Source organism: Balaenoptera borealis, assembly GCF_965194805.1.
Source record: "Balaenoptera borealis genome assembly, chromosome: 6".
In the NCBI taxonomy this organism is placed as follows: Eukaryota; Metazoa; Chordata; class Mammalia; order Artiodactyla; family Balaenopteridae; genus Balaenoptera; species Balaenoptera borealis.
In genome coordinates, this window is record NC_138863.1 from 31,465,193 (window position 1) to 31,490,655 (window position 25,463).

The 25,463-nt window shown below is 38.6% G+C and overlaps 1 protein-coding gene across 3 annotated transcripts in view; it reads left to right on the top strand.

The window, feature by feature from the left end:
• PARD3B (par-3 family cell polarity regulator beta) overlaps positions 1 to 25,463 on the top strand; it is a 1,037,301-nt gene that overhangs the window by 702,945 nt on the left and 308,893 nt on the right. For all 3 annotated transcript variants that reach the window (XM_082397042.1, XM_082397040.1, XM_082397041.1), the window contains 2 exons: positions 2,700 to 2,906; positions 3,641 to 3,878. In XM_082397042.1, coding sequence (XP_082253168.1) covers positions 2,700 to 2,906; positions 3,641 to 3,878 — 445 coding nt within the window. The remainder of the gene's footprint in view (positions 1 to 2,699; positions 2,907 to 3,640; positions 3,879 to 25,463) is intronic.

Below are 25,463 nucleotides of genomic sequence, written 5' to 3' on the forward strand. Positions count from 1 at the left end.
TAAGGACTTTCCTGATTTGAGATTCTCCTCTCTAACATCAGTCTGTTTTTTTCCACCACTATATGCTGTTTACTCCCTAGAAACAAATAAGAAAGTTGTTTTCAAGCCTGAAAATCCCTGAGTCCACATTTGTAACCAAGACTCAGTCGCCTTTCTGCTTTTAGTTTTACTGTGGACGGCATCCAGTAGAGCTAGGTTATAATTTTGGCCAACATTAGTTGACACTTCTAATTTGTGACTTCTATTTATGTAAAGTGAATTACTTGCTGGCTCTATTAATCCTGCAAAGCCCATGAATCCTTAATGTTCAGTTTGCTTTGAATGAGTAACAGTGTATTTGTTCCTTCTCAAATATGACTTCTTGCTGAGCTTTAGATGAGCTCCTTTTAGATAACATGCCTTATGTCTTGGATGATTTATTCACTTTCATGTTCCCCAGAATTTATTGCTAAAGGTTGACGTGAATACTTACAGTTTGGGCTCTAATATAATCTCCTGAATGGCAATTAATAAATAAAAGATGGTTACTATTGTTGACAGAGGAACTAGGCTTTCTCAGATAGTTTTCATCTTCATGTTTTCACCAAACTTCATGTCAGATCCTCCCTAGGGAGTGATGGTGTAAAATATTTTCTGTAAACTCCAAAGCTTTTACTGTTGCTTTAATACCCCAAGCCTCTATGTTGCTTTTTGTTTTCTTGTCAGAAATGATCTTACTCAATTTCTGTTTCTTCCACTTACCTTCCTTCCTGGGACTATAAGAAATATGCCTCTTTCTGGATTTAGTAGTGATGTATTCTTACTATTTATGATTTGCAAGTAGCACCTGAAATTTGTCCCTGAAATTTCTTATAATTTTTTTTTTTTGCTTAGTCCCATCTCTGTTGCATTTATTAATGATGCACTGTTGCCTATAAAATGTAATGTTTATTGTCATCATGTATATTGTTCGAAGTGCAAAATTGCCTCCTGTTAAGTTAATGATGAAATTGTAAAACAACATCCAGTTTTTGCATTTTGTCCGCTTGATTAGGCTCAGAGTCTTATTTTAGAGATGAGGAAACTAGAGGCCATTTTAAGTAGCTTGACCATAGTCAAGTAGAGGGTGGAGGCCAAGTACAACTTTAGACAGTACAGAGCAGAAAACGCAGAATTAGGCTGCCTGAGGACAGTTCCCAGCTCTGAAGCTTATTAAGTGTGTGTCTTTAGACTAGGTATATATCTGCTCATTGCCTCAGTTTCCTCATGTGTAAAATGGGAACAATTTTGGCAGTAGCACAACTGTAAGGATTATGGTAAGTTAGGTAAAGCACTTAGAACAGGGCTAAGCACTCTCTGCATTATTATTTATTAGCATTATTGTCATTATTTTGACTATTTTTAACATATTCACAATATATGGGAGGGTTTGTTTTATTTTTTTAACTTTATGCATGTCTATATAGGCGTTATGCCTTTGTTGTACTTCTTTTGTATTCCTTGTATTACCTAGTGATAATGTTCATCATGGCAGCATTAGTAGAAGCAAAAATACTGATCATAGTAAGAAAAGATAGGACTGTTTACTGAGCCTTACTACATGCTAGGCATTGAAGTAGGTACTGTATGTGCACGATCCTTAATATGTACTCAATCTGTATCTACTAAAAAACTGCAAAGTAGTTTATTTCCAGAAATGCACGTATAACCCCTTCATGACAGTAATCTTTGTAACTGGAGAGGATCATGAGCTTTGGCCCTGGTGGAAAAGAGCCCTGCTAGAATTCCCTCCATCTTTAAAATAATCCTTGTGCTGCTGGTATTTATATAGCCTAATCTTGTTACAGACAACTAGGGGCCTGGCTGTGGGTGGGAATGGGGGTCAAGGCATGCGTGAAAAGGGGCAGGTAACAGGGCAAGACAAAGAGTGCAAATGAAAAAATTACATATCAGAACACACATTATTAAACTTCACCTAGTTTTTTTTTTTTTGGAATATTATATCATATAAAGAAAACTACCTCTTTCCTAGATACCCAAATAGAAATACATTTGGAACAGTTAAGCACTGACACAGAAAAGTTGTTTTCTTTCTTGCTTTGCTTCGTCAACTAAAAAAATTGCATTCACCCTACAGTAAGAGTGCTAGAGTATGGTAAAGTGTTTAACCATAAAAATTACAATCACTTCAATGCTCTTTGATTTCTGTGCATAATACATTACTTAATAATTATAAAAACAATGTTGGAAATAATAAAAGCTACAATGTAGGGGAGTGCTTGGAATGAGAACTGTGAGAGAAACACTGTTAGGTGCTCTGTGTGTGTGTGCAACTGTGTGTGTGTGCATATACACACGCTCATACATATAATCTCTACAGGCTGCTATAGCCTTTCAAAGTCATGTATATGTGCGTGCACATGTGCATATATATATATATATATATATATATATATATATATATACGCATGCATATTTATTTCTATATATGACATATCATTTTAAATCTTCCCACAACTTTATAGAAAAGGAAACTAAGGCTCAGAGAAGTCAAAGTACTTGCTCGAAGTCACAAAAAGGGGCAACGCTGGGGTTTAACACCAAATCCCACCCGCTTAACCCCCCTCCTCCCTTTTTGAGATAGAACAACAACAAGCCTTCCCACTCCACCACACTGCCTCCTTAGGGGAAGGGTGACCTTTTGCCCTTTTTTCTTCCAGACTCTCCAAGCAAAGATTTCGGTCCAACTCTGGGTTTGAAAAAGTCCAGCTCCTTGGAGAGCCTGCAGACTGCAGTTGCCGAGGTCAGGAAGAACGAACTTCCCTTCCACCGGCCCCGGCCGCACGTGGTCCGTGGCCGAGGCTGCAACGAGAGCTTCCGAGCAGCCATTGACAAATCTTACGATGGACCCGAAGAATTAGAAGCTGGTAGGGCAACGAGCTTGCTGAAATGGTTTCTTCCTCTCCTTGTTATCTGCGAATCATAGGCAAGAATGGGTGCTTAACTACAGAGAAAAGTGATTTAAGGTCACAATTATATTTTTGATATTAAAAGTAATTCATTTCCCTGATATGTTCTGCCCTTTGGCTTAACAAACGTGGAACTGGATAACGCAACATGTGATTTATTTTACAGTGCAACCGCCAAAGAAATGTTCTCCTTCAATTTCCTACAAGGACCAACTGTCATTTACCCTTAGGGTAGGAGCACTAAGTATGCATCTCTTGACATTATTATTCAAGTCATTAGATGCAGCCTCAACCCGAGGACTGACTGCTTTAATTGGGTAGAAGCAGTCCGGTTATAGCTGAACTGAAAAACTTCTCCTGGAAATAAACTCACCCTGTTTGTTTCCCAGCATGTCGGCGTTCTGAGCTGATCAAGGTTAACAAGCTGCTTTCAGAGAGATCAGTGTTTCATCACATATCAAACCTTTTATACTACTGGCTAAGCAACCAATGTCGCCCACTCCCAGCAGCAAACCTTGCTTGAAGTAACCAGATTTAGGCAGTTGTCTCTTCAAAGGGTACGCGTAGCCTCGTGGCAGGGTAGAACTCCGGAGTGCCTTTATTCATTATTCTGTATTTTACATTTTAACTTTTCTTGAGATACTAACAGTAAGTGCCCCTGACCATGTGTATTGATTTTTTTCTCTGTACAGATGGTCTGTCTGATAAGAGCTCTCACTCTGGCCAAGGAGCTCTGAATTATGAATCTGCCCCTCAGGGGAACTCTGAGCTAGAGAATGCAGAAAATAAAGCCAGGAAAGTCAAAAAACCGAAAGAAAAGGAGAAGAAGAAGGAAAAGGGCAAATTGAAAGTCAAGGAGAAAAAGCAGAAAGAGGGAAATGAAGATCCAGAAAGGAAAATAAAGAGGAAGGGATTTGGTGCCATGCTGAGGTAGGGACCTGCTTTGAAGGCAAAGTTGGGATGGTTTTGTTTTATTTTGTTTTGTTTCTGCTGATGAAATCACTCATTTGTGTGCATTCAAAAAAAAAAAAATGCAAGCTTTCCCTCCTCTTCAGCTAGATGCCTAAAAATCTTTTTTTTAAATTATAGTTGATTTACAATGTTGTGTTAATTTCTGCTGTACAGCAAAGTGATTCAGTTATATATATATATATATATATATATATATATACACACAAACACACATATATACATTTTTTTATATTCTTTTCCATTATGGTTTATCACAGGATATTGAATATAGTTTGCTGTGCTATACAGTAGGACTTTGTTATTTATACATTTTATATATAATAGTTTGCATCCACTAATCCCAAACTCCCAATCCATCCCTCCCCCACTCTCCCCCCACCCCACTGGCAGTCACAAGTCTGTTCTCTATGTCTGTGAGTCTGGTTCTGTTCCATAGATAAGTTCATTTGTGTCATATTTTAGATTCCACATATAAGTGATATCATATGGTATTTGTCTTTCTCTTTCTGACTTACTTCACTTAGTATGATAATCTCTAGTTGCATCCATGTTGCTGCAAATGGCATTATTTCGTTCCTTTTTATGACTGAGTAGTATTCCATCGTATATATGTACCACATCTTCTTTATCCATTCATCTGTCAAGGGACATGTAGGTTGTTTTCATGTCTTGGCTATTGTGAATAGTGCTACTATGAACATTGGGATGCGTGTATCTTTTTGAATTATAGTTTTGTCCGGATATACGCCCAGGAGTGGGATTGCTGGATCATATGTAGATGCCTTAACTGGTCTTAACTGGTGACTGTGCTTGATCCTTCTCTGCAGAGGCAGAAGGAGCCTTCTTGGTTGGCTCTTGATGCTCATGGTGATGACAGGAAGCTGTCATAAATGTATGTCAAAGAAAAGCCGACACTTGGTAGAGGCATGGACAATGCCTATAGCCCTTGGTAGCAAAGCGTTATGTGGATAAAGAACATGCTTCTTCCATCAACATAGGGAAAGCAAGAGGTGAGGGAGTCCTCAACTGTGACCTCTAGAACACCGCCTTTGAATTAGAGAAGACAGGTTAGATGAACCACAACCCCACTCCCACCCCACCCCCCATGATTCTAGGTGTGCCCATGGCCAGGTCTGTGGGCATATTAGTCGTCAGAGGCAGTGAGGTGCAGTGGAGGTGTCATCGCACCTGGAGTCAGAGGGCCTTGATCTGAACCCATGACCCTCATACACAAGCTGCTGGGCATCGCACATGTTACTTAACTTCCCTGAGCCTTGCTTTCCTCACTTTCAAAATGAGGCTCGTGTACTGCCGTCTAACTCAGTGGGACTGAGAGACAAGATGTCACAGGCAGTCAGTCCATTGACTAGGCATAGCTCAGCAGGGTGCAATCAGAAAACAACTTTCTTTCTTCTCCTACAGCTAGCTACCTTCAAATACACCCTGGTGGTGTTGTCAGAATGTCCACGATTTGATGACATCTCAGTTTTCTGGCTGATGGCTTTGTGGTCACTTCTGGATGTTAAAACACCCTCTTTGTCAGGGGCTAACATGCACCATCTGGTGTTAATCAGCACTTTCTTCTTCCCTGCCCCTCAGGGCTCAGCCCTAGCGAGGGCCCTACAGTGTGCAGGATTCCACATTCTTCTGGTTCTCCGTCTCTGGGACAAAGGGAAGGGAAGGACTTTATTAAAACAAAGACAGAGTTTGACGTAACTGGTGTATCTGGTATAATCTGGCAGTTGGGGCTCTTTGTGGACCACTTTTGTGGATTTTTCAGGGGGCTCCTTACTGCACCAATCACTGGTATAGGAGATTTATTTTTCCGTTGACTTCCTAAGACCCTTTGACCTCAGGGAGCACAACTCTGGAGCCTCCTTACCCAGCGGGTAGACTTCTTTGATGATGTCAGCGTAAGGTGGCTTTCGTCCAGCTTCCTTCTAGAGCATCTGCTTGGCTCACTAGAATTACTGAACTCTTGCGCCTCCAAATGATAGACGTGCAGCCTGTTCCCACTGTTCCCATTTCTCCTCACCTGCCACAGAGATCCCCCAACCAGCCTGGCATCTCCAGATCGCCAAGCAAACAGGTACGACATGGGATGTCAGTCTCCTTTTATACAATTACCTCCAAATTTTCTGAGGGGTTTTCTCGTTGCCCCCTCACTTATTTTGTTGGGAGTGAGATGAGGAAGCACCTCTTTCCATTACTTCCTTTACTCCTATAATTTCCCAGCAAAGAAAATCCATTTCTCAATCTCTACCCTTCTGTTCCATGGGCTGAAGGTCAGTGATGGGAGGTGATAGTTGATGGGCCAGTTTAGCACCTCTTATTAAACCGTTAGGAGATGTCTTTCTTAAGAATGCTGGGTGGTATTTGTCATCACATGTTCTCGGTTTGGGATGTTCCACTGAAATTTTAGACAGAAATGGAAAGTTCTATTCCATATCTGTTATTCATATATATATTCTCTCTCTCTCTCTCTCCCCATGTTTGTGTGTGTGTGTGTGTGTGTGTATACATATGACCTTGAAACTACAAAGTGACATTTAGGGACACAAATAACATCAACACCAGTGGACATATCTCTCAAAAAACGGTGTTTTTCCTGGTGGTCTCTTTAGACTCTGTATTTCCATTTGCCATTTAAAATTTTAAACTTGCCCTTATTCTGGGTAACTATTATGACTGCTATTAGATAATCATCCTTGATAATAATGATAACGTGCAACTGCAGTATATTTAGATGAGAGTCGCCTTTGCAGTCATGGAGTTCAGAGGTTAAAAGTGCACACTCTGTATGTGTAACTCTGATGCCAATCCTGGTTTCTCTGCTTTCTCTCTAGGTAACACTGGGCAAGTTATTGTAATATTTAATCTCTTTCTGTGTCATCTGAAAAATGGGAATAACAATAGAATCTACTATTATTGTGAGAATTATAGTTGCTTAATTACAAGTAACTTGCTTAGAACAGTGCCTGGCAAGTAACGAACATTCAATAAACGTAAATTATTGCAGTAAGTAGAATAATGGCCTCCCTAAAGATGTTCATGTCCCACTCTGCAGTACCTGTGAGGATGTTATATTGAATGGCTAAGGAGAATTGAGGTTGCAGGTGGAATTAAGGTTGCTCTTCAGATGACCTTAAGATAAGGTGATTATCCTGAATTTGCCCCTGTGGGCCCAAGGTAATAACAAGGGGCCTTGAAAGTGGAAGAGGAAGATGTGACTGTGGAAGAAAGGTACAGAGAAATACACTATGTGACTGCAGGGGCTGCAAGCCAAGGACTGTGGGCAGCTTCTAGAAGGTGGAAAGCACAGAAATGGATTCCTTCTAGAGAGCTTCCAGAAAGGAGCACAGCCTGCCAACCCCTAATTTCAGCCCATTTCTGTTGTCTAAGCCACTAAGTGTGTAGCAAATTTTGCATCATCAATAGAAAACCATATAGCTATTATCATAATCATTAATACTTCTACAATATCAGAGGAATTTGTAAGGTAAAAAAACCCTCTTTAAGGTGTTCAAGAAGAAAACTATAAGGATTTGACTAGTCTGTAAATATAAAAACTATTAGAGCTTCACCTATCCCATTTTCTAGAATATTACTAAAGTAAGCCTGAACTTTGTGTTTGATTTCAGTTGATGGGATTTGGCAGGTTCATTCTCCACTGCCCAGAATACAGAGCTGGCTCTTCCTGTTGTCATCCAGTATTTGCTGTGTTTTCCTCTGGTAGAAATCACAGGTCCTAGATCCTTGAGACATCTAGCAATTTGGATTTTGTTTCCTTGTACTATTTTAGCAAAATTAAGATCCGAAAGGTGGTGTTTGATTTCATCTCCAGTGTAAAAATAGCAACTGTTCTCCATAGCCTTTTGCGTCTGAGTTTGTGAGCGTATTGGAGATGCTGCCACGTGCACATTTTCAACAGCAAAGAACACAATAGCTGTTACCATTAGCCAACAGATTTTGCTTTAACTCTCATCTGTTGCTCAGACGCTATTGACTTAGTTTCTTGTTTAAAAAAGATTGATTGCTCTAAGGATCTCGAGGAGTCGGATGTGGCTTTGCTCTTGCTTGTGGGAAGCTAAGTGTTGTGTGCTTTTCTGATATTCACTGGCCACTTTTGTGTTGATGACATGTAGTAACACAGTTTAGCTCAGTTAATTTAACCTACTTCCTATCGTTTGGAAAAAATGATGGGGGGTTGTCATTAATTCCTATCTTTACATTTGTTGTCTGATTCCAGTATGCATATGTTTTGTTGATTGCGGAATTACCTCTTGGCAGATTCAACTATGGCTCTTACACAGGCCGTGAATTATTGTATATTGAAATTATTGAATTATTGTATATTGAAAAATACACAGCTTAAGAACCTACCAACTTCGGTAGTTTCCCTGTATGCTGTTTTACCTGCTGTTGAAAGAGAATTTTAGAGGATCAAGGTGCTTACATTTTTCCATTATGTGTTTCCTGTATTCTTCATGACACTACCCTGTAGAAAAGACCAGTGGTGGCTTCTTGCAGCCAAAGGGTGAAGTTCAAACCCCTCCAAAAACAACCCCATGGCTATCAGCCCTACTCTGCCTTCCTGGGGTCTAGTAGATGTTTTCTAAGCACTGAAGAAAAATATCTTTTGGCTAAGAAAATCTTTCCCTGTCTAGAGTGGAAAATTCAAAAGTCAGTTCTTGATTTATCAATTATTTAATAAACTTGTCAATCCTTATATTCTTTAAGCTGAATTCTGTCACAGATTTGTGTTTAAAATCCATTCCTTTACATCATAGCAGTTATTGTCTCCTCTTGATATTATAGACCACTCACTTTGAAAACCTCTGGCCTATCAACTTGTTCTGGACCCTAAATGGAAAGGCTTGATGTCGATCAAGTACCTTTCTCTATACCCTTTTTCTGCCCAGGAAACTCCTTTTTTAATGGATTAACAAAGAACAAAGAGTAAAGCCTGCCAATCGGAATTTCATTTCTGTTTTTAGTATGTTTGCCCATATTCATTTGATTAGTAATATTGTTGAATACCTCGTCTTTGCCAAGCACATTCACAATTATTCTTCATTTATTTAACACCACTTATTGAAGGCCTACTTTGCATCAAGCACTGTTCTAGGCACTGGGCATACAGCAGTAAACCCCTGCTCTAATGGTACTTCTTTTATCTTCACAAAGGAAGAAAAAAATCAAAGACGTTTGAATTTCTTGTGGTGAGTTTAAACCAAAAACAAAACATGTAAACTATCTATAACAATGAATTTCCTAGGGAGTGGTGTGATGTTTGCCTAGGATACAACTTGAGGGAATCAACAGTCAATTTATATGGTGCTGAACAAGACCTCCTGGCCATGGCTCTTACGGAATGTATATTCCAGTGAGGGAGAGAGAATAAACAACTCACTCAAAATAAATGAGATTATTTCAGGCTCTAGTAGGTGCTATGAAGAAGGTAGAATCAGAAGGGATGGTGTCATGTCACCCTCAGTAACTGGCTACCAGCCTGATATAGTGTGCATCTATCTACACAGGCTACACTGAATTTCCAGCAGATACGTTATCAGAACTTAGCACACTGGGGTACTAATGCCAAATCACCTTATTCCAGCTTTTTTTTTTTTTTTTTCATTTTTGCACCATATGAATATGGGAAGATTATTTTTAAACCAGTTTCACATAAAGTTATAACAAAGAGGTAACCCAAATTGTGTATGTTTTAGTATATATGATCCCTGAAGTATCATTTTGAAGTGATGATACTTCATACCTGAAGTAAACATTTTAAAGACACACGGTCTGTAATCTGAATGGTGAACTTGATTTGCAGCTGCTTATATTTAACTCTGCTCCTCCCAGCCCAACAGTTGGATATTCTTTATTATTTCTTCCTAACTCAGCTAATGCAGGTGTACCTCAGGAATACACTGGTTCAGTTTCTACACTGAAAAAATTAAATCATGAACCGTCATGACAAAGGTATTTTTTAAAACACAGAGGCAACAACTTTAATTTCTAAACTTTGCAAGCAGTAAAGCATCTATGTTTCATCCATTTTATGCTCAAATATACTACAAGCATGCCTCGTTTTGCTGTGCTCCACTTTATTTTACTTTGCAGATATTGTATTTTTCACAAATTGAAGTTTTGTGGCAACCCTGCATCGAGCAAGTCTATTGGTGCCATTTTTCCAACAGCATTTACTCAGTTCATGTCTTTGTCTTTGTGTCACATTTTCATAATTTATGCAGTAGTTCAGACTTTTTCATTATTATTTATTTGTTATGGTGATGTGCGATCAGTGTTCTTTGATGTGACTATTGCAAAAAGGTAACTCGCTGAAGGCTCAGATGATGGTTAGCATATTTTAGCAATAAAGTAGCTTTTAATTAAGGTGCATACATTGTTTTTTTTAGACATAATGCTATCGCACATTTAATAGACCACAGTATAACATAAACATAACTTTTATACGCACTGGGAAACCACAAAATGTGTGTGACTTGTTTTATTGCGTTATCACAGCCGTAGTCTGGAACCGAACCTGCGGTATCTGCCTGTATGTATCTTATTGAAACTAGGGCAACTCTATATAATGACATCTGCTGTGAATTATTTTAAAAAGAACACTCCTACACACACACACACACACACACACACACACACACACACACACACACACACACACACACACACACCCTCATCCACCACCACCACCACAAACAGCACAGACATCACCGCCACCAAATTAATTCCTAACTGAATTGCAAATCTGCCCCTTCCAAGCTCTGTGGCCTTCATTCATCCCTTTGAGTCTCAGTCTACTCATCAGTAAATTGGGGATAATAATGCATCCTCTCTGAGTTGTGAAGTTTTGTGAGCAAAGCTATTAGTATGGTGCTTGGCTTGGTAGACTTCCCTTCTTGTCTTCCCTCAAGGCCCCACCCCAGACAGCCAACCATCAGATATTGCCTTTCACTTGGAGCCCACTAAATTTCTGCTTTGATTTTTTGACTTTTCCTCTAATTGCTATTATGTATTTCAGGTGGCCATGCTGTCTTTAGCCTGGACAATTTTGCATAGTAAGCTCTAAGAAGTAACGCTAAAACTAAAATCATTCAATCATTTATATTTTATAAACTTTCGGTCACCCCGTTCTAAATGTAACCATGAACTATTTTCAAAGGTTATTTCATCACTTGGTGATGAAAAACTTTCTATTGAATTAATTCAGTAAAACTCTCTTTGGTGAATACAAATGGAGAATGGACTCAGATGGAGAATCAGTTTTTTTTGTTTTGCTTTCTTCTTTTTTCTTGTTTTTCCTTCTCCCAGTATTTCAGGCCAGAATGTATGGATGGGTTTTGGACTTGATATTCCTAATGCATGGCTCAGAGTTATTTCATTGGACTGCCTTGGAAGTTGTCTTATAAGACATTACCCATAAAGATACATTTTGACTTGATTTTTAAATTAGGTTAGATAGACTGAATACTTAAATCTCCAGGGAGCATGACATATCTGTCGTACATTTCTGCTCTTTACCTTGATCCCATAAGGGCTGTTATAGGTCTCGTGTACAATAAGTATAATGCAGCCATGCCTGTCATTATCTCTTTCTAGATAGTGGTTGTAAAATGTTCAATTTTATGGGTATGAAGGGTAACCTAGCTAATGTAACCAGACCAGTGAAATTGTAACAGTCATTTCCCCAAAGGCAAAAGGCCGAGCACAGGCTAGCGTTAAGGTGCTTGGTTTCAGAAACTAGAGGCCAGTTGGAAACATGAAATTTCAGATGAAAAATGAAAGTCAAAGTGGGTCAAAGTTCGTAATTCAGCTTCGCGCTGGATATAGAACTACACTGAAAACACAGTGTCTTGTAGATCAGGGTAAAATGGTTACAGATATTGAGTCTGAAAGAAATATATGACTGTGGTAAAAAAATAAATTTGCATGTCAAAGGCTACTTCCTGGTGCAGCCATCTGACCTCCTCCACGGCTGTCTGTGATTGCAGAGGAAAAGAAACAGAAGATGCAAACACACTGGAATTTAGTTAGCCTCATCTTTTGCCTCTTTGGTAACTGAATTTTCTCACCTCAGAGTCCATCTTAAATTATTTACTTTCTCTTCCACAGTACGAGCCATGAATATTTCGTTTCTTCGTTTTGTTAATTTGCCAGTTTTCCTTTGAGCTAAGTGCCCTAGCAATTTTAATTTTTCATTCGAGTTGGGAAGAGCAATGACCCTTTTTTTTTTTTCATTATTACTATCACAGGGCTGGACTCCGAATGCTACTTTTTATGACCAGCAGTGTTGAGCCCATAATAGAAATGCAAAGTAGAGAGTGTAATATACCGATATTGACTTCCATTAAACCCAGTGGTGTGAGAGCTGATAATATTTATATATTTATGTATTAAACATCCTAGCTTTTGTTCATTTGCAACTAAGCACCGGAGGGGAAAATTAGCATCATAATATGAATAGATTGTGAACAGCAGAATGCAAAGAATTGGAGAGGGAGCTTCTATGAATAGGACAAGCGGTATAAAATGATGGAGAGAGATGCAAGTATGGTAACTAAAAAGTATAGATTAAATTTGGATCAAACAAATTTAGGATTGCTTGGTCGGCATTTATTTCTTAACTAGAAGACGACCCAGAGACAGATGGGCTACTCCTCTGATAGGCTGAGTGCAGACAAATGAGCTGCTATGGTGCCCAGCACGCAGAGTTTGTTTGGCGTCTGACTTTAATTTTTTTTTTTTCAGCTGTCAAGCATGTCTGCAAATGTTTCTTTATCATTCTTTACTTTTTTGGAGGGGTGTGTGTGTTCAATGGAGGGGCGAGGGGCATTGATGGAGTTAATTAGTATAAACATGTATGGGTAGCTTGTTTTCAAAATCATTTTAAAATCTGATGGCTGTTCATAGCCTTCCCCTCCTACCCTGTGTAAACTTGATTACTCGGTAGTTCTGTTCATGGCTGTCCAAAGCAAGATGATTTTCTCATACTTATCACAATAAAAAATTATCACATAGAATGTCAACCAAAAGGCTATTTGTTTAATTAGGGTTCTCTTCTCCTCTTAATATGCGTGCATAGCTCCCATTAACATTAATGTGAATTACGAAAGAGCACTGAAGAAGAATAGACCCGTTTACCTCACTCCTTCTCTTGGATAATGAGGTTTAGATTTGTTAACAGATGAGAACAAAAGTCCAGTGGAAAAAAAAAAATTGGCTTAACTTTTAAAGAAATTGATATGCTAAAAAGAACTTTCACAAGCACTAAAGTGGAAGCTACACATTCATAAATAAACTTCATTAGCATCTAAGGTGAAATATAATCATTTAAGATGCTGGATTAATAAAATGCAAAGGATTTCCTAATGGGCCCATTTGCATACTCATATTAAATAACAAAACACATTAATAACAGTTTTATTCATATATATAAACACTCGTAAGTTCCTAGTTGAGACTGTATTTGCCTAATTTGCTTTGTACCATGTCCAGCACAATGTCATGTCCTTGTAGGATGTTTACTTAATACTATTAGATAATGACATGTATAGATTTAATAATTTGCTTGAAAGAAAAATGGAGTTAGTTCTTTACTTTGCACCTTTTATCTGAGAACCTCAGTGTAATTCACTAACATCCATCTTCCAGATGCATGGGAGATGAATGTGGTAAATAGCAAAGAACGAGACGTGGAGAAGTGAAACAGCCTTCCTGGAGACGGGCTTTGAACTGATAACAGTACCAAGACCCCTCCTGACCATTGCTACCATTGTGTTAGCATTTAAAAACGCACTGACGCCAGCCATAATTCTGTGTATACTTTCATACACCCATAGTTCTTTATTTTCGCCATTCGTTGGGTTTTTCTGTCTTAAGTCAATGTATAAAACAGCAACTTAGTAACATGAGATGGTTAATAATTAAGGTAAAAGGCTTGAACCTTTGGCATAATAACTGTACCTGTTTTCCTCATAGAATAAGAGGCCTCCCAGAACCATTAAAAACAGGTATAAGATATAAAAATATACAAATATTACTGGGTTGCACATCTAGAACTATTATCTCAACCATGCTAAATAACATCCACCAGGAGTTTGGAGACAGTCCAGTTTTGTTTCTTCAGCTAGCTGTCGGTCATTTCTGCACGGTGGCCCGGCCTCACCTCAGCTTCATCATTGTCTAAAATCTAATTCATCATTCACCCATCTAAGTCATGAGCTCATCCTGACTTCCCTGATTCTGTTTGAGGCACTGCCAGGAATCCTGTGACATCCGGGATGCCTCCCTCTTTCCATTCTCATTCTTCCATCAGCCAGCAATCCTGTTGATACTTGCAAAATGTTGTCTCTTCCATCTGGCCTTTTTTTTTTTTTCCATTTCCACTGCCATACTCTAATCATGGTCTTTGTTATCTATGACTAGATTGCTTCAGTAGACGCAAAACCGATTTGCCTGCTTTCTTCCTTTCTTCATTCCAGTTCATCCCAGGCAGAGCTACCAATCATTCATTCATTCAGTTATCAGATACTTAATGAACACCTCATGCCCTAGAATGCAATATAGCACAGTGGCAAAGAGCAGATCCTCTGGGGTCATTTTATTTCGGTTCAAATCCCAGCTCCGTTATTTTTTCAGCAACTACTTAACTAGTCCGTATTTCAGTTTCCCCTTTTGTGAAATTGGAATAATAATAATAGCATCTACCTAATAGTACATTAGATGATATATGAAAAATGCCTGATACATAGCACATCCTTAAAATATTAGTAGTGTTCTGCTCTAGGAGCTGAGATGATTCCCAATTACCTAGTAGTTCTCAAAAATCCAACTGTACTCTAGCGTTATCTACAGAGCTTGTTAAAGTTATAGATCACTGGACCTTATCATGAGATTCTGATTCATTAGGTCTAGGCTAGGGCCTGGGACCCTCTGATGTTTCTGTTGCATCCAATCCCAGGAACCTCCATATGGGAACTACTAACTTATAAAAATAAAATTATTTAATTTGGCATTTACTATCCTCTATATTCTTATTCAAATTTATATTTCTATCGTTGTTTTTTCTCTTCCTTTCTGCAAACTCACTACTCCAGCCAGATTACTCACTATTACCCAAAACGAGTTTGTGAAGCGCTAAGGTGGCGCCCTGTCTTAGGATAACCTCCTTTCCTTCTCTGAGTCCTGCCAGGCTCCGAACCCACCTTAAGCCCCATCTCCTTATGAGCCCTTCTTTGACCTGCATGTCTCTCTCATCAAAACTCTATAGTTCATGTCTCCTCAGTTAGTACTCCCCACAGGCCGACTCGGTTTTTAGTTTGGGTTTTACATGTCTGTCTCGTCCTCAGTGGGATTGTAAATTCCTTTAAGCAAAGGGACTTCCTCATGATGCTTTTCACTGTGTTGGCCTTTAATAAGCTTTTGCTGACTGACTGGCTTATATGGTATGCTAATTGGAGTAGACTTATTTGGATATTAATGTGTTGTGCCCTTTAGTCATTCTAGATAATAGTATTGAAAATAATGAAAACAGTGGAAGTGGTGCAAAAATAAGAAAGAGGGTGAACTGCATTGGGAGTTAATTTTTTTTTTTTATTTCTGCTTGAAGAAAAGGTTGAAGGATGAGTTAACTGGTAATAGTAACCAGCTGTTCACCATCTCCACTGAGGACAGGGCTAGAGAAAATGGGCCAAAATCACTGTCAGAAAAAAATGAGGTTAGATATAGAAAAGAAGATGGTTGTTAAGCACTGGAATGAGGTTCCTGAATAGGTGGTAGAATTGACCTCCCTGAAGTACTTTAACAGTAGGAAGGATGAATTTCCATCTAAAATGGTATGAAAAAATTAGCCAGTCAGTTCATTACTTTAGTATCTATTAAATGCTACTCTGGGGAACCCCAGAAAAAGATATACAACATGAACCCTTTACTTAAATTTACTGTCTAATTAAGATGACCCATAAATATGAAATTATTAACAATGAAAATAGGATTTAAGATTAAGAGCCAAACTGTAAGGTTATGACCGTAATTATGGGTGGAATTCAGCTGTATACCCTCCAGCCCCTCTCTACCTCTCCACCCCTAAAAAACTAACTCCAGGCCTTTTTTAAATAAATGGATTTTCCATATCTCTTTCCAAACTGCTTTTTTAGGTTGAGTGGAGCAATCCCTAATCTTTTTTTTTGAAATAATTTATTCAGTACTATTGACCAAGCCACTGCTAAGTACACAACAAGCATGTTGAGAGTAAGCAACCAATCTGATTTCTTTTTTCCTGACATATCTTTCATTCATACAACAAATATTGATTGTCTAATAAGTGTTGTTTTCAGTTTGGAGATAACCACAGTAAACAAGTCAGATGTGTTCTCTTGATACATGCAACCTTGCCTTAAAGTGTGGTAGGGCTTTATTAAAGTGACATAAAGTTTGCTAAGCTCCTTTTAAATAACCAGAGCATCCCTGAATCCCATAAAACTGTGGTTAAACCATTAGCAGTGTCCTTAGTAAAAATATTGAAAGTAAGATGTCTCAATATCTAAACTTAGCTGTGTAACTGCCTTCTTGAATGGAAGTTTTTATCTGCCTGAGAGATACGTACATTTTATACACTTGGCAGTATGTGTATAAATTATCATTGTGGTTATCAACTACTTGGCCATTGACTGAAAATGATTAGAGCATAGATGTGTCTGTAGATGTAGATAAGGGTTAGTATCTGACAAGTCAGTTTCGCAAGGTGAACTGTCACTGAATTGAAGGAACTAGCCCAAGACTATTAACGTTTAACTTGCCGAAGTAGAAAATCTAATTAGAGGCAAAATGAAAAATTTGGCCTTTAAACATATTCACATTCAGTGTGTCCTTTGGTCTATGTTGCGGGGACCAGCTCATCCCAGTTTGAGCACTGAAAAATCCATGCCCTGGGAATCTCCTCAGTTTTAAGCAAATAGGGACAGTGGATTACCCTAGTCTGCATTCCCAATTAGATCTGATGATTCCCTAATTTCCCTCCCCATCTTTTGTTTATATGCCACTATATAGTCATAAAATTCTTTGAAAAATAAACAAAAATAAAAAGTAATTTTATTTTTACTACTACAAATTTAAAATATTTATACTACAAATTAAAGAAATATATAAAAGAGCGGAAGCTATTAAGAAAAAAAAAACTGGAATGAATTCTTCTATTGTTTTAGTTTTTTGTGCTTGTCTATACCTGAGCTGATGTCTATTCTCCTAAGGCTTTCTTAGCAGCTGAAAAAGGCCACATAGCTCCAGAAATCAAAGTAGAAATGTCTCAGCAGAGAATGACTAAAAGTAGCACCTCCACATGCCCACAAAAGAATTCTTTAAAATATTATGTAATTCAAAACTCAAGGGCTTCCCTGGTGGCGCAGTGGTTGAGAATCTGCCTGCCAATGCAGGGGACATGGGTTCGAGCCCTGGTCCGGGAAGATCCCACATGCCGCGGAGCAGCTGGGCCCGTGAGCCACAATTACTGAGCCTGCGCGTCTGGAGCCTGTGCTCCACAACGAGAGGCCGCGATAGTGAGAGGCCTGTGCACCGTGATGAAGAGTGGCCCCCGCTTGCCACAACTGGAGAAAGCCCTCGCACAGAAACGAAGACCCAACACAGCCAAAAAAAATAAATATAAATTAATTAATTAATTAAAAAAAAACAAAAAAAACAAAAACTCAAGAGAAAGCTGGAGGGTACCTGGACCAGAAATAACGGTTTATGACTGATTGCCGACAAAATCACCAGTGAACAGTAAAAATCCCTAATTCTGGGGCTTTTGGTATTAGTTCCTCCCATTGATAGGTTTCTTCTCCCCCAGGGACTGTAATTTTCCACTTTAAATTTGAACTCTAGTCAATGTATAGTAGAAAAATCAATAGCATAGATTTGTTCTGCCTTCCTCTTGTCTCCTGGAATTTTCAAAGTATGTGAAGGAACAGTTTTTATGATGAAGATGGACTGTAAAATGAAAGAGGTGGCTTTGACCAATTTTCTAGACCTTTGACCGAGACACTACACCAGACTACCCATGCCACCTTCTCTACGTTTCCGTCATGCCTTTGTTATCCGCAATCTACCAGGGTATTTAACATCAACAGTGATATGATTACTGACATACTTTTGTAAAGACTCTTTGGCAAATTAATTGGAATTTGCTATCAGAATATTTTCCTATTTATTCTACCTTCTCCCCTTAATTGTGTTTTACTACTTTCAATTGCAACTTCTTTCCCCATACTGTGACTTGAGTAGAGGGAAACGGGGAAGAAACTCACAAAAACACAAGAGTAATCCAAAAACCTAAGCATTCAGCATATATACAGATGATTGTTCTCGCATTGTTAAAAGTAAGCAAAGGTGCCAAGGAACCTCTGCAGCAAATGCAGACGTGGGGACGAGGTAGGTTGTTCTCCCTCCCTCGGGCAGATTCAACTCCCTCCCCTGACAGTTTGAATCCTTTGGTCAGCCTTCCAACTCCAGCTCACCCAACATCTTCTCAATCTCAACATGCTCAGGACACACTTTGTGGAAAAGTCTGATTACTCTAGACTTGCATATGAATTGGTCTGGATCATCTTGGAATTTTCCACTGGTTTTATATCACTTTCAGTATGAGATCCATGTCTTAGGAATTTTTGTTTTCTTCCAGGTACCTCTGCCTTTGCTTCATTTTTTTTCTCCCTTTGCCTTCTCCTCATGTCTTCTCATAAATGTAACCCAGTTTTCAGGTTCCTCCTGGTCCTAGTCTCCTGAACGAAACACAGAAATAGATTATCAGTAGTCTCTCCCCTGACCCTGGTCAGCTTTGTGTAATTGCTCTTCACTTCGGGCATCTGGTAGCCCCACCACAGAACTCAGTAAACTACGGAGCTGAGTAACCATGACTCTTAAACAAAGTGCTGCCTTCATTGCTTTTACTCTGGAGTCTTCCTGGTAGCATTGCCTAGTACCCTTGGTCCCGTGTGGGCCCCGCTTTGAACCCTGTCATCCTAGACTAGAGTCCTGGTGTAGTGGAACTTGGTTATTTCTGACAGGTCACACCCAGAACACTCATTCCTGGCTCCATCTCTAGCCGCATATGTCTAGTTTCAGAATAGTTTTCTTTGAAATTCTTGCATCTTATCTGACTTTCAAGTATTCACCTGTCATTTGTTTTCTTCACTGCCATGGCCTGTGCTGCTCATGAAATATGCCTGCATGGGCCACTTCTAGACTAGTTTGCTGACCTCTCTAAGGCATCCTCTGTATCTTTGTGTGATTTCTCCAGCCTTTATCCATCCTGGTTAGTAGGACTCTATCTGATCCCCTTCCCCAGTAACTCTATGGTGTTGGGAGTATCTGACACCAAATTTGCTATTGCTCACTGCCTTGCCCATTATATGCATTCAACAGTGGATTACTGAGTTAATTCTTGATTCTAAGAAATCTATTCTAAAAATAGTAACTAACAATCAGTTTCTACTTGCAGATGCTTCAATAGGCTGACTTGATTTTGAAATGACAATTGATACTTTTTTCTCTTGTTGTTGTTGTTTATTTTAATCCGAGGTTTTCATTTTGAAAAACTCAAGTATTAATTCTGAAAGGGAGAAACAAATCCTTTGAGTACTGGAATCTCTGACAGAAGGAACTCTCTTCTCTGTATTTGGAAATACAGGTTAAACCTACTGATAAGCTCTGCTCTTAAGTTTTGCATTTTCAGTATTAAACTTTAAATCTGTCATGTTTTATTCCAAAAGAGATGTATCAACATAAAGAGAAATAGTGGTAGATTATAGCATGCAGTAGAAATTCTAATAGACTGTTTAACAATAATATGGCAGGCGGATACCATTTTAATCAGTATTGTCATTAGCAACTGTCAATAGAGAGGAAGAGATGTTCTAGTCTTTGTGAATTGTGATTTAGGGCTGGCACAGCAGTCACACTGAAGTATATTTATTTTACAATATAGAGACATTGATTAAATGCACATGGCATCTCAAATACAGTTGACATTTTAAGTCAAAATTATTACAGACACACAGCCATTCATTTAAGCTGTTGCTTTAAAAATGTGTCTCAACCGATTGTTGATGGAAGAAAGTCTAGCTGGGCCAATATTTCAATAAGCTGATCCTTTATTTTTACTGACGTACATAGCCTGGTGGTGACTTGCCTCCTTTGGGCAGTCATATTATTTTGCTGTATCTGGTGAAAATAGTCCCTTATGTATATACACATGGGTTCTAGGTTGCTCAGAAAGTGTTCTCTTACTAGGATTAAAATCATTTGGGGGTTCTTTCCATAGTTCTTCATTCCTTCTCTGAAAACTCTTGCCTGCTAGCCTACCAACCTGCTTAGGAATTGAATCTTAAATAATTGATGACAGCTGTAGCTGAAACATGACTATCGTTTAGGGATGATGGTTTTTGTAATGTATATTGTTGCACGTTGCCAGTAGACCAGTGACTTTAAACAATGTAAGTTTTTGAGTATTGATTGTTGATTTACAAGATTGAGCCAATAGTAATTATGTCTAAGAGCATCCTTATATACTAAGTCTATAAATTCTTTGATCTGTTTTCTCATTTATGTCTTTTAACCTTAGAACTTACTTAGATTTTTAAAAAAATTTTATTATGAAATAATTTTAGACTTACAGAAAAGTTACAAAATATAATATAAAGAATTCTTATGTACCTTTCATCCAGATTCCTCAGATGTTAACATATTACCACATTAGTGCAAGTATTTCTTTCTCTCTCATTCTTTTTTTCTTTCTTTCCATATGGATACATGTACAGAGACAGGCCTGCATTCCTTTTTTTCTGAATAATTGTAAGTGTTTGCAAATCTGATACCCTTTTACCCCTAAATTTACTTTGAAGCTACTAGCACTGCATCATTGTATCATTTTTATGCTGTATTTCAGAAAAGTAAAGAGCTGGCCTCAATTCAACCTCAAATCAGTGAAATTAGAAGTTATAAAATAAGGAAGGTGGTGATTTCAAATAGGATTATAAGTCAAAAAATGCCAGTATGTGTTATTCTTTTATTTTTGTGTACTATGTTATCACCATCTAATCTAAAAACCTAAATTAACTCAGCATTGACTTCTGGTAAATGAGTACAATTTCCAAGAGTGAGATGTATCTCTTCGACAGTTAATGCAACTTCAAAAGTAAGACATCTGCAAAAAGGTGCAAATATCTCATCCTTGTGATGAGGCCTCACTGACCACTGAATTTAGCACAATGTGTGTGAATGAGATGGTAAATAGGAAAATGTCCTGCTGATTATTATTAAAATTGTGCTGCAGAAGGGTTCTTAGAAATCCAATGCTATCTTTTTCTCAGACTTCTTATCCTTTCCATTTTGCTGCAAATGATTGATTGGTAAGACTGGAGGGAGAGCTAGGGAAGCAATCTTTGATCACCTTAGGGCTTTTCATACCAATATCTGGATATTTGATAACACATTTTGGAAACAAAAACATACAAAGATATGATAGAGATAGTGAAGTTAAATTCGTCCACGAAATTTACAATTTGCCTCATCAGGAATTGGGATCTGGAGAAATATGGTGTGTTCTACCAGTCTTTTTAATTACGTTCGTTAGGTATTTGGGATGTTTAAATTGGGGAGGCCACTCCAAGGGTGTCTGACTTTAGTGAAGCTCTTGTGTCTTGAGAGAAAAGTGGAGGCATAATATAGCTGTGGTATAAAATATATATAATACATAATATTGCAGAGAATATAATATATAATATAGGTGCAGCTGGTAGAAGGTGTGGGGATATACATCTGTTGAGAATCAGTACTTAAATAAGAAAAACCACATTCAGTCCAGCTTTTACAGAAAGTAAAGCAGCAATACCCAAGTATGTTCCTCGTCACAGGTCTGTCCCTAAGTTACAGGAATGTCATGATAACGACCCTCCTCTGCACATGACCATGTTGCCGAATTTGTCCATATTGCTAACTGGAGAGAGCTTGATTCTGGGTAAGACAAAAAGTATCAAATAGTGTAAACACTCCACAGAATCCTTTTCTTCTTTCTGCATGTCCGGATTTAATTAGAGCAGCTGAAATCTACTCTGTTCTTCGTGTAAGTTGAATATGTCTTTGAATGTCTATACCCCAGATATCTTCCAGGTAAAAGCTAATGCAACTTTATGAAGCACTTTGAAACTTTTAGCCAAAAAGTGGTTTGTATGAGTGTTGTTATATCACTAATATATTTTTTTTAACTTTTTAAAAATAAAATTGGTAGGTAGCATTATAAGTAGTTTGTGAAAATTAATATGTCATGTTTTACTCTATAGGTTAACTGTTAATATAGTCTATCAAGGTTAATGGTAAAGAATTTCCAGAATGTCCATTCACGTGGAGAATCCACACACCAAAGCACAGTGTTTATGAAGCACGTATAGAGTTAAACTTCTAAGGCATAGTCCCAGGGCTGTCTAAAAATCGTGTGCAAAATTTTTACTATAAGTGAGTGTGTATATTTTTGTGGAGCAGGAGTCCCTAACTTCCTTCTAATTCTCAAAGGGTTCTGTTACTCAAAAAAAAAACTAAGAACCATTTTATAATGGAGTCCAGCCTCTGCAGGGCCATCTATGTTCTCTGCCTGACAAGTGGTTTATAGTCTTATTTCTACTCGCTGACTCCTTTCACTAATGTATTCAACACTTAGTTGGATACAACTATCATTGGAATAGGAATGTAACCCTCTGTAAAGAATTATGAGGTATAGCATGTTCCTGTCAACACTTTTTCTATCCCAGAGTCCTCCTCAAGATAGACCCAGGTTTGGACCTAACTGCAGCATCATGGGAAGCAACACTTCACTATGGAAGGGAGTTTATTAACGATTATCTCCTTTCTAGTACTACAGTTGTTCCTTGGTATCTATCAGGGATTGGTTCCAGGACCCCTGCCAAATACCAAAATCTGCCAATGCTCAAGTCCCTTATAGAAAATGGTGTAGGGACGTCACTGGTGGTGCAGTGGTTACGAATCCGCCTGCCAATGCAGGGGACATGGGTTCGAGACCTGGTCTAGGAAGAGCCCACATGCCGTGGAGCAACTGAGCCCGTGCACCACAACTACTGAGCCTGCGCACCTAGAGCCCGTGCTCTGCAACAAGAGAAGCCACTGCAAATGAGAAGCCCTCACAGCACAACGAAGAGTAGCCCCTGCTCGCCGCAACTAGAGAAAGCCCGTGTGCAGCAATGAAGACCCAATGCAGCGAAAAAATAAATAAATAAAAATAAAATAAGTACATTAAAAACAAAAGAACGACTTCCCTGGTGGCTCAGTGGTTAAGAATCTGCTTGCCAATGCAAGGGACACAGATTCGAGCCCTGGTCCGGGAAGATCCCACGTGCCGCGGAGCAACTAAGCCCATGTGCCACAACATGGTGCTCTAGAGCCCGCAAGCCACAACTACTGAGCTCACGTGCCACAACTACTGAAGCCCGTGGCTCTAGGACCTTTGCTCCGCAGCAAGAGAAGCCACTGCAATGAGAATCCCAGGCACCACAATGAAGAGTAGCCCCTGCTCACTGAAACTAGAGAAAGCCTGGGCACAGCAACAAAGACCCAACAGAGCCAAAAATTAATTAATTAATTAATTAATTAATTATTTTTTAAAAAGGTATATTTGCATATAAACCAATGTACATTCTCCCATATACATTAAATTGTCTCTAGATTACCTAAAATAACCTGTACAATGTAAATGCTTTGTAAATAGTTGTAAGTGCAATGTAAATGCTATGCAAATAGTTGCCTGCACAGCAAATTCAAGCTTTGTTCTTTTGGAACTTTCTGGAATTTTTTCCCAAATATTTTCCATCCATGGTTGGTTGAATCTGTGGATGTGGAACCCATGGATACAAAGGGCTGAATGTACTCTCTAGCTAGGTTCCATCAAGTGCAAACCAAATACAGCTCTCCTCAACCTAAATAAGAAATGAATCTTTTTAGTTAAGACCTCTATGTTTGCGTTTCCCTGTGCTTTTTAGCTGAGGTCTCCTCTGCTGTCACAACTCAGACCAAGAAAATTTCAGTTATGTTTAGGTAGCCCATTGTGTCTCTTACCACTAGGACGGTAGTATACATCTCCTTTTGTTGGGGCTTTACAGTGTCTAATAGAACTAGGCTGTAAATTCATACTTGGCCATTAGGTGTTGCTACATCACACAATATGCTCCAAACTGAAAAGTGACTATCTTTGGGGCCTGGGAATCTATAAAACAAATTCTTCTATTATCAATTCTGTACATTTAAAATCTTTAACATGAATGTGGTTGAAATAAGAAGTGCCTATAATAAATAGAATGTATAGATAAAGTTTACCCATATAATTTTAAAGTTGTAGTCAAATAATTTATAGAGCAATGCTCATTTTTATTAAAATTTAAAAAATTGATACTTCCTCAAAATACAAGGACATGAATTACTGTTCAAGAAAGTATCAGTAATTTCCTTTCTTGAAAAGGCAGGCAATGAGAGATATAAGTCAAGTTGCAGTTTCATGTATAAGCCTTCCTTTTGAAATTAGTAATGTTTAAAAATGAATTGTTTTGGTTCTGCATAGATCACTTTCTCCTTAACACTATTTCTATTCCCATATTCTGGGATATTGCTCTCAAGGTATTCTTTTTACCTTTCCGGCTGCTACTTCTGGCTCCTCATCCTAGCCTCTTATTAAGAGTTGGCATTCTTTGCACTTCTATACCCAGTCCTTTCTTCTCATGCTTTTTTCTCTCTCTCTTTCTCTCCTCTCCTTTCGCTCTCCCTCTCTCCTCACCCCTCCCCATCTCTCCCAGCAATCTCAGCTATAAACCAGACTTTTCACCTAAGCGCTAGATTCATACACACAAAACTTACTAAACAATTTCCCACATGCTTCCATAGGTACCCCAAACTCAACCTGTAGATTGTGGAATTAACTTTGCTTGTCTGCCCTTACTAAGGCTATCCAGGAGGTCAAGAAAGTGATGCATTCTTTCCCCTCACCCCTCAAATTCAATCCATTACCAAGTCCCTAAGTATCTAAATTTTTTCTCTTCACTTCATTGTACTTCCTTAGCTCAGATTCTCCTCATTTCTCCCCAGATTAAAACAGTGGCTGTCTGAGCAGTCTTGACGTTCTCTTCCAACCCACCCTCTACAGTGCTGCCCACATGATCTTCACAAACATAAATCTGATATCCTGCCAAAATTTTTGCAGTGGCTATACAGTGCCTTGAAGTGCTTAAATTTCCGGGATGTCGTACGATTCCCCATCTTTATTCTTTCCTGCAGCCATAGATAAGTACATGCAAGTGTCAGACTGTACCATGAAAGCATTCAGCCATCAATGCTTTGGGCCCTTCCTATTCCCTGTGAGTATAATGCCATTTCCCCATCCTTAAACCCACACTATACCCTTGGCCAATTCTTAGTCTTGCTTAAGTGCTGAGTTCAAGGATCACCTCCTTGGGAATCCTTGCT